Source organism: Tupaia chinensis, unplaced genomic scaffold (genome assembly GCF_000334495.1).
Source record: "Tupaia chinensis unplaced genomic scaffold, TupChi_1.0 Scaffold144071_2, whole genome shotgun sequence".
NCBI classification, from domain to species: domain Eukaryota; kingdom Metazoa; phylum Chordata; class Mammalia; order Scandentia; family Tupaiidae; genus Tupaia; species Tupaia belangeri.
Genome location: NW_006203925.1, coordinates 380183 through 390248, shown reverse-complemented (window position 1 = coordinate 390248; position 10066 = coordinate 380183). Strand labels below are relative to the sequence as shown.

General features: G+C 59.2%; 1 protein-coding gene across 1 annotated transcript in view; it reads left to right on the top strand.

Annotated features, from left to right (window-relative positions):
* Window positions 1-1636: 1636 nt before the first annotated feature.
* CHAT (choline O-acetyltransferase) overlaps window positions 1637-10066 on the top strand; it is a 73046-nt gene continuing 64616 nt past the window's right edge. Inside the window, exons 1-4 of the mRNA XM_006165908.3 lie at window positions 1637-1702; window positions 4389-4580; window positions 5432-5550; window positions 7252-7305. Coding sequence (XP_006165970.1) covers window positions 1637-1702; window positions 4389-4580; window positions 5432-5550; window positions 7252-7305 — 431 coding nt within the window. The remainder of the gene's footprint in view (window positions 1703-4388; window positions 4581-5431; window positions 5551-7251; window positions 7306-10066) is intronic.

Here is a 10066-nt window from a genome sequence, read left to right as displayed (position 1 = left end):
CGGCTGCTCCGGCTCCTGGTCTGGGAGAGGCTCTGGCAGTCCGCGCGCGTTGGCACTTCGCCTGGTCCCGCTTCCGCTAAGCGCAGAGGTCTGCTCCCCCCCGTGCGCAGGTGGCGGGCGCTCGGCCTCGCCAGGAACCCCTGAAGTGCCCGCACGCGCCGACCAATCTCCAGACCCTCTAGGAGCCAGGGTAGGAGGGGCGCCGCTGCAAGGCAGAGCGTGAAGACACCCTGCCGCGGGTCGGCGGTGGTGGGGCGTCGGGGGCACAGCAGAGGCGCCTCCAGGCAGCCTTACATAGCTGGGCGGGCGGGAGCAGGGTGGGGGGCACAAACCCGACAGACAGATACACACGCACGTACGCCCTCTAGAGCGGCCTAGGCGTCCAGAAGGAAGAGGAGCTGGCAGGCCAGGACCACTTGGGTCGGTGGACTTGGATCCCGGACGCCAGACTGAGGGTCTTCCCACCTCGGTGCTGCAGAACACGGAGAGGCGGGGCGCGGCCTTGAGGGCCTTTATCAAGTTGACCTTGTCCTCCCTGCCCCTCGGAACACACTGCTGCTTGAGTGGACAATCGCCTGGACGCCGCAGATTTCCTCCTGTGGGGCAGCCCTTGCTGTCCTGTTACTTGGGCCTGGAGACCACGAAACGGGAAGCATCCCTGCTCCTCACAGCAAGGAGCTAGTTACATTCCTGTCTAGCCTGCCCTGGCGGGACTCCTCCAGCCTCGGGCCTGGTTCCCGTGTCTTCCTGCAAACTCGGCTTTCCCAGACCCGCCTGCCTTGTGCCACATCTGCGCTGTGTTTGCCTCTGGGTAGGGCTGGTGTGAACCGAGCTAGATGTCAGCTCTAGGCTCTTGGGGGAGAGTAGAGGGTGGCGATCATGGCGTGCCCGGCTGTAGGCTTAGGGTTAGAAGGAGCTCAGAGGTAGAGCTTGCACCCAGCAGAGTTAAAAACCGGCCCTTGCCTCCTTTAACCTGACTCATTTCTACTGCGCCTTCTAAATGACTCTGCCTCTCCCCAGGCTAAGTCAGGTGACACCCAGGGGCCCTGGCTGCCCAACTTCCATGCATCCCTCACCTCCCTCCGAGTGCCCATGGCACCTCCACTGGGAGCCTGCAGACCAGAGCCCTCTCAGTCACAGCCGCCCCATGGCCCTACAGTCCTCGCTGGCCTGGCCACAGACCGACTCCCAAGCAGCCCAGAGTGACCAACCAACACTCACCCGGCCTGCAGGTTCCAGGCCAGGCACCGTGATGAAGCCCTGAGCACAGCAGGTCTGGCCTTGCCCTCCAGAAGCTCACAGCCCAGTAGAAAAGGGAGATTGTCGTTAGCAAAGTGCATGTGCACTGGGTCCCAGGCAGGGCCAGGAGCGCTCTGTCAGCCTCGGCTCTGCTCCCTCCAGCACTGCCCTGGGGCCATCCACTGCCATGGGGGCAGCAGCTTCAGGGAGAGGCCCAGCTGGAAGCTCATTTCAGGATCCATTCTCTCCCACCGTGGGGCTCAGTGTGGACACTGGGGGGTGGGGGGCAGGCTGGGAGAGGCCTGGGCCATGGCAGACCTGTGTGGCCTTTGTGCTCACACCTCCCCCTTGTGGCCTTCAGGTCTTCACCTCTGCTACTCTGGACCAGAGTCCCAAGATGCCCATCCTGGAAAAGGTCCCCCACAAGATGGCAGCGAAGACTCCGGGTGGTGAGGAGGAGCCTGTGAGTGACGTTTTGGACCCCACTCTTTGATCCCTGCTCCCCCAATTCACATGCCCTTGCTTCCAGAGCAGTCCCAAGTGGCACAGGCACCCAGCATTCTCCGGACCTAGCCCTGACCTCTTCTGGGCCTGGGGCCAGGCCGCAGCCCTGCACAGAGCATGCAGAGGAGCCTGCAAGGGGCTGGAGGGCTGGACCTGGCCCAGAGAGGTGCCACGGGGGTCCAGGGGCGTGAGCCAGAGGCCAGGGCAAGCCCATGACCTGGGCCAGGCACCAGCTCTCTCCCAGGTGGCTGGGGGGCGCATTCCCTTCTGAGTGCTGCCACACCCCTGCCTGGCCTGCTCCCTCTCTCCGAGCAGCCTGCACAGCCACGGTGCCACGGTGCCACGCTCCCGACCACAGGTTGCTGCATGTGCCCTGGACACCTCCCTCCTCTCCCTTCCTCGGCCTTCATTTGACACCCGGAGTAGAACATTCTGGTTCTCCCCATGAGGTTGCTCATGCGCCGCCCCACCCCTGCAGCTGGAGAACACTGTAGAACCTCTGGTCCAGTGCTTGCCCGCCCCCCACCACTGAGTGTAGCTTCATTGAGCGCTGACTCTGTCTCCCATCGCCTCTGAGTGTAGTCCATGGTCTGGCTCACGTAAACTGTGACCCAGGGTTCAAAGACCCTTGTCAGGACAAGTCTCTGCCTCTGGCCTCAGCCAGGGGAGTCCACGACGGAGCCTGAAGGGAGCCAAGAGTTTCTGCTTCATTCCTAATTACCCACCACCAATTCCCCCCTTCTAGGCTAAGCTCTGTCAGGACCCAGAGGGATGGCAGCCATTTCTCGAGCAGGTTCCAGCCAGTCCTGCTGGTGCTGTAGGCCAGGCCACCAGCTGGGCCAGGCTTTCTTAGGGGCTTGCCCACCCACCCACCACACAGACCCCTGACCACAAAAGATGGAGGAGCCAGGAATGCTGGATGCAGGGCCCAGACCTGGCAGCCCAGGATGTTGCCCAGCCCCAGCCTTGAGTCATTTGTCATGGCGCTTACACCCCACCCCACGCCCACCCTCTGCAGTGAACCCTGGAGACAAGCTCAGACAGGCAGAGGGCTGCCTCCATTTGTACACGCACATGCACGCACACACTCGCGTGGCCCGCCTCTGCCCAGGGCACGGCAGCTGTGCAGTGCTAGGGGTGCTTCAATGACCCCTTTGCTTCCAGCCTGCCAGGGTGGGGACAAACTCTGGGCTTCCTCTTGGAAACACACCATCCCACAGAGAAGGAACCCCAGGAGGAAGGCAGCCCGCTCTCACCAGCTTGGACAGGTTAAGCACTTGTACAAAAAGCCTGCTTCCCTTTGTCCCAGCTGAGTGAGGGAGAAGGTTAGGAAGGGGTGGGAAAGCGAGCCAGATGAGAAAGGGAGAGAATAACTAAAGTGGACTTGGAGGAAGGTTGAACGCAGCTCCCAGCAATTTCCCCAAACTGCCATGTGACCTTGGGCCAGTCCCTTCACTCTCTGGGTCTCGGTTTCCTCATCTGTAAGTGGGACAAATGCCCCTGCCTCAGCTAAGTCCAAGGTCGAAGACACACGAGACTCCCAGGAGAACACGGGCACTGGATTTCCCAATGTCAGCACACGAGTGGGCGGTTCTGCCCAGACTGCAGCCCCCAAAGATGGTAGACTTCTTAGGAATTCCTCTGGAGAAATAAGGACAGTGACATCGTAACAGAATGTCATGTGTGGCCTGTGCCCATCCCCACACGGAGCCAGGGTCGGTCTCTGTCCCTGCTGTATCTACCCTGGGACCTGTTCCCAGGCCTCCGCTCAGCAGGGCGGGGCTGCGTCCCGGCACCTAACACTTTCTGATGTGCCCGCCTGGGGCCAGGTGTTTCTTCCCCTCAGTTCTCCCTGCACCCCTTGCAGATAGGCATTGCTGTTTGAGTCTTGTGGGTGCAGAGCTGAGACTTAAAGAGATTCAGAAGGGAGGGCTTCCAAGGACTTCCACTCGCACCCTACCCCCTGCCTAGTACCCACATGGGACACAATTCAGGAGGTACTCAGCAAGGAGCTCAGGGTGTGAGTCGAGTCCTGGCAAACACACCTTGCAGAATTAGGGTAATTAGGGCAGCTCCGAGCTGCTCCCCAGCCATCTCTTACCCGTCCAAGTCTCTCTGTAGAATCGGCTTCTTTCCACCTGGAGATGTCAGACCCGGAGCCCCACTGGGCACAGTTCCTGAGTGAGGCATGCCCATCAGCCAGCAGTACCGAGAGCAATGTTTCTAAATCCTAAACTCACTCTTTACGGTTTATGAGAATTTCACGTCCATTATCTCTTTGGTCTTTTGAGGGGAAAAGGTTATCACCCCCATTTCGAGACACAGGTGACTCGCTCAGGGTCACTCAGCTGATCAGTGGCAGGTCAGGGTATGGCACAGGCAGGTCTGTCTGGTGCCATCATGGTCTCTTCCTCTGCGTTTTGTGCCCTCCTGGGGGTGGAGCATCACAGGGGGAAGGGGAGCACCATGAGGAGCAGGAAGAGCAAACAGAGTTTCCTAATTCCTCGTTCTGCTGAGCCAAGCCCTGGACACCCCGGAGAGAGAATAGGGATGGGGCAGATGGAGACAGATACGGGATTAATGTGGGCCACGCGTGGGGCACATGCAGGACAGACAGAGCTAGAGCCTGTGACCCTCCCTTCCAGGGGCTGCCCAAGCTGCCAGTGCCCCCACTGCAGCAGACCCTGGCCACCTACCTGCAGTGCATGCAGCACCTGGTGCCCGAGGAGCAGTTCCGGAAGACGCAGGCCATTGTGCAGCAGTTTGGGGCCCCCGGTGGCCTTGGCGAGGCCCTGCAGCAGAAGCTCCTGGAGCGGCAGGAGAGGACAGCCAACTGGGTAAGGGCTCCCAGGAGGGGCAAGAGGCAGACCTGGAGACAGCGAGGGTCCTGGGTGGGCCAGGGGCAGGTAGGTGACAAAGTGGGGCAGGGAAGGGGGACAGAGAGGAGCAGACAGGGAGCATAAACTGGGAGACAGTGAGGGGCACGGACAGGCAAGATGAGAGATGGGAGATGGAGATGAGGAAAGGGGACCAGAGGGGTACAGCAGTGGGACAGGGAAGATAGAGACGGGGTGGGGAGAGACAGGGGCAGGGATAGGACAGGACTGGGGTGGAAGATAGAGAGATGGGGAGAGACAGGGGACAGGATTGGAGACGGGGATAGAGACAAGGTGGGGAGAGACAGGGGACAGAGATGTGGCAGGACTGGAGACAGGGGGGATAGAGACAAGGTGGGGAGAGATGAGGACAGAGTTTCTTTGTAGAAGTAGGGAACTGGGCGGGGAGAGGAAGGAAGTGTACATTGTAGGTAAAACAGGACACAGACCCAGAACCTTGGAAAGTGGTCCGGATCAGGCGTGATCAGGGGAGAGGGGACTAGGTGAGCCCAGGGAAACAGGAAGGAGACACAAAAGGACAGGCAGGGGACCAAGATGGAGACCAAACAGCCAGGGCAGACACTGGGAGAAAGGAAATGGTTTGGGGCAAAGACAGAGGCTGGGCCTGGCGCCCGGGGAGCACGTGGCTGGGCTCAGTGCGTGTTTGGGGAATGAATGAATGAAACGAGGGAGCCAGTGGAATGTCCCTATTCACCTTTGGGACCACCAGAATGGGATGGGGTTCCCACAGCCAGTGCCCTCGTTCGGGAGGGGCTTGCAGCCGTCCGGGCCTCACTTCCTTCCCTCTGCAGGTGTCTGAGTACTGGCTGAACGACATGTACCTCAATAACCGCCTGCCTCTGCCCGTCAACTCCAGCCCAGCTGTGATATTTGCCAAGCAGCACTTCCAAGACACCAACGAGCAGCTAAGGTGAGGCACGGACCGTGGGTTCAGCTCCGTACCTGCCAGGTGAGGGCCTGGCCCCAGCTCCAGGAAGGAAGACCAGAGTCCTGAGTCAGGAGGAGGCTAGGTGTGGCCGCACTTGGTGACTCACATGGTCCTCCCTAGAATATTCTAGGGGTTTTCTACCCTGGAGAAGGGTAGCCTGAAAAACTGCATGGATTTCAATTTGCTTTCTGCACCCCAATAAACTCATACTTTAATTCTACTTTCCACAACCTTTTTGAAGCCCCCTCGTGTTGGTCTGGGGTGGGACGGGCATTAAGGGTGGCCGTGGGCTCCAGGTGTCCCAGGCCTGCCCTGACCTGGCTAAGGCCCTGGAGGGGGTGTATTTCCTCGGACCCACCGGCTCTGATCTCTGGGACACACTGGCCCAGGCCATCTGAGGACCTCTGCCGCCCTCCAGGGCTCCCGTCTAAACAGAGGCTGCCGCGGGGTGGAAACCACCCTCCCCGCCAGCCGCCGCAGAGCTTCTGCCATCTGCTGCAATTTCAGAGCTCACTGAGCCGCCCCAAGTGCCGCTGGGTCCATGATGACGGTGATGATGACGATGATGATGATAATGACAGCGGCAGAGGGAGGGGCGGGCAGGAGTCTCTGAGTCTGTGGTCTCAAGACCTGGATGAGACAGACGGTGGGCACAGTTGCGAGGGAGAGCAGGCTTATGGCCTGCAAACAAGAGGTCAGCCTCCGCCTCTGTACACGACCCAGTCTGCCAGGGAGACCCACCCTGCCCCCTGCCAAACCTCCCCCTGCAGCCTGGGCCTCCCCTGGGCCTGAGGAAGCGGGCGGGATGGATGAATGACTTCTGGAAACAGTTCTCCCAATCGCAGAGGGGGCCTTTCCTCCCCGTGCAATTAAGCCAGGGCTCATTAGCCATGCACAGTTAAGAGGACACACCCTGCTGCTCTGCCCAGTGCCCCTCCAGCACAGCTTCCCTGCTCAGCAGTGTCGGGGGTCCAGACAGAGATGGTTCCCAGCCAACTGGGCTTCCAGAGCTCAGGGCCACGAAGGCCCTGCGCAGGAGAGCCCCGTCCTTACCGTGGGCCTTTTGCTTTGGCTCCGGGGCTCCTCCTGCTTCCCTCTCCCTCCTCCCCAGGTGATTCCAGCTTCCTCCCCGGCTCCTCCCCAGCATCCTTGCCCCTAGTTCTCACCAAAAGATCTCTTTTTTTTAGAGAGAGAGATTTTTGGTATAAGGCATGTGCGCTCACCGGAGACAGAAAGAGACAGAGAGACAGAAAGCGAGAAATCACCCCCCGGGGATGGAGGAGGGCCACACCACAAGCCCTTCTCCATTCTCCTCTCAGGATCTTGGGCACGCACACACACATCCGGTGAGTTTTAAGCCACCAGGTCCAGGACTTGAACGAGGGTCAACTACATGGGAGTTCAGCGATGTAACCATTATGCCATCCGCTGGTCCCCCAAAAGACCCTTTTTAGTCCAAGAGTCAGGATGGGCTGGCAGCATCAGGGTTGGGGTGGGGAGTGACGAGATCCATCTCTGGTTAGAGCACCATGGAGCCCTGGCATGTGGCAGGTGACCCCAGAGTTTGGATCAGAGCAGGGCTAGGAGGGAGGAAGGCGGGAGGAAGGGAGGAGGGAAGGAGGGAGGAGGAAAAGAGGGCAGGAGCCTGTGGGAGGAGAGGCTCAGCCTCAGCTCTCTCCGCAGATTTGCAGCCAGCCTCATCTCCGGGGTGCTCAGCTACAAGGCCCTGCTGGACAGGTAGGACTGATCCGGGCTGGGGAGGGTTCCGGCATAGCCTGTGGCCCGTGTGTGCATCTGCATGCTCTGCACCGGCTGGGGAGCTCTGGAGGCCGGGGACCTGCCCCAGATTCCACCTCCTTCCCCACAGAGCACTGTCCACTCTCCCAGCATCAGGATGGCCTTTAGTTCAACTGGCTAGCCCACTGACCACCCCTTTTCCTGCAACAATCACTGTTTTCCCTCAGTCTTCTAAAAAGCCCTCTCCATCCACACCTCCCAGCTCACACTGGTGTGATCACAGAGGTGGAGAAGGGAGAGCTGTTGGTGCAACGTGACGGCCAGTCTGCTCTGCTGTCTGAGGGTGGCCCCCATGCTGACCCTGTTCCTCAGTGGACATGAGGGTCTGATGCTGGAAAGGGCACAGCACACGGGGCTATCTCGGATTTTGGAAAGAAAGTCTTTCTCCTGGCCATGCCCCAGGGTGCCTGGGGGTAGCAGGGAGGGTGAGAGGGTAAAGGGCACCTGGTGTAGAAGGAGCCAAGGGCCCAAGCAGTGTGCTTTGCACAGATGAGGAAGCCGGAGCTCAGAGAGGTCAGGGAGCATGGCCATTGTCACTCGGCTGGGAAGTTGGAGCATGGAGGGCGAAGAGCCCAGCTTCGCTCCTGGGTCAATTCGATGTGCCCCAAGTTACCCGGCTTGGAGCAGAAGCCTGTTCCCTCTGGAGAGGAGGGGCGAGGCTCCAGACCCAGAGGGCGGGACAGCTCAGCTATTGGGGTGGCAGACTAGAGCTCGGACTCCCACAATTTAGGCATGCTGCCCACAGTGATGGTGACCCCTGCTTGTCAAGTGGGAGGGACAGAGCCACCCCTGCGCTGCTGTGACCATCCTGGGGCTGGATGCCTGGGCGTGCTCAGCTCAGAACAGGGCCCACAGCGGCCCAGGTACATTTCTGAACAAACACTCCTCCACCCTCTCTGCTCCCTCCCTTCTAGGTGCCAGGGCCTGTGGTCATTGTGCTGTACCTTGGCCCTGCAGGGTCATTAGACCCCTGGGCTTACAGCTCAATCTGTTTTCAAAGTGTCTCATCCCTACCACACCCACGCTGGGCAGTGCAGGGCAGAGGGCCTGGGGACTTGGTACCGTCCATTGCTGACAGTCCTGACCCCGGACTTTCATATGTGTGTGCACAAGCACACAACACAGGTACCCATGCCTGGCACATGAAGAGCTTCCCATCCAATGACCGTGGATATCCTAAGGCTGGAAGACTTGCCGAGTGCCAGTTTCAGTACTCACTCGTTCATTCATTCACTTTGCAATGTGTCAATGCTGGGAAGAGGAAGAGAAACCAGGCCTCGTTCAAACTTGCTCAGTCCTTGGGCAAGACAGACACATTAACCAAACAGCTTCATCCCTTCCCCTGAGCCCTGAGCTTGGTCACTCAGCCGGAAGACATTCCAGCCTGGAAATGTCCCGGTTGCAAAGCAGCCCAGGAGAGCTCTGGGTTCCCTCACCACGGTCAGCACACCCCTCCGCTGGCCTGGCTCCTCAGTGAGTGCACCGGCGCTTGCCCAGGGCTGAGTCCCCGAGCCTAGAAGTGCCTGTGCTTCCTCTTTCTCCAGCGCCCCGATCCAATGCTCAGGTGTAGCCACTCTCCTCTCCGCTCTCCATCCAGGCCTCCTCCCTCCTTCCTTCCTCCCTGGCAGCCCACTCCCTACTCAGCTGCAGCCTACTTTTTTATTCCTCCTGTGACTCACTTTGGTCCCTTCTCCACATATAATCAGGGTCATTAAAAGAGCAAAGCTTAAAGCAAATCGTGTCCCTGCATGCTGAGTCAGGCTCTCCTCACACCGCGGGGGGCCCAGAACCTGGCCCCGCCCACCTCTCCAGCTTCCACCCCTCTGCTTCCTTCCTGTCTCCCACGGTTGCTCCTCCAGCTATTTTGGGGGCAGGGCCATTTTTTTTTCATAGTTTTATAAAATATTTGTAACGCACAACAAAAAAAACTAATTACTAGAAAAATGGTACAAAGACACAGAACGTGAGACATGGTTTTTCCTTAAGTTTATTCATTTCTCTGGAGAGACACCCAACCCCCACAGTCTTCGTGCCACGATCCACCCCTCCCCTCTGTCTCAGCCAGCTAAGGTCACATTTGAGCACCCGGCATGCACAGGGAGGTTCTGGGACAGGAACCCGGGACCTTCCCATGTGGGTCCAGTTGTGGGACCACTGCACCACCACCTGCTTTGAGATCACGCATTTATTATTGGCCTCAGCAGAGACGAAATTCCCACCACATTGCTGCAGTGTTTCTGGATTCCAGCACTCACCCTGTCCTCACAGCGCCTCCCTGCCACACTGGGAGTGCCAGCTGCGGACACTACACCCTGTGCACCGGCAGGGCAGCCTCTTCCCCTGAGGGCTCACCTTGATGGATTGGGGCTGGGTGAGGTTGTCTCTGGCCACCTCTTACTGCCCATCAGTCACTGTCTCCTCACCTTGTCCCACTACCTGGAACTCTCCTGTTTAGCAGTTTGCCCCTACTACACATCCCAGGACTGCACCCGTTAGAGCAGGGCGTTTGTGTCTTGGTGCCATATCTCCTAGAATGGGGCTCAGCCAAAAGTTGTGGACTGATGGGTGGGAGCATGCATGGATGGATGGATGGTGAATAGTGGCATGGTGAGTGGGTGGATGGTAAATAGTGGCATGGTGGGTGGATGAGTGGATGGATGGATGGATGGATGGTGAATAGTGGCATGGTGGGTGAGTGGAT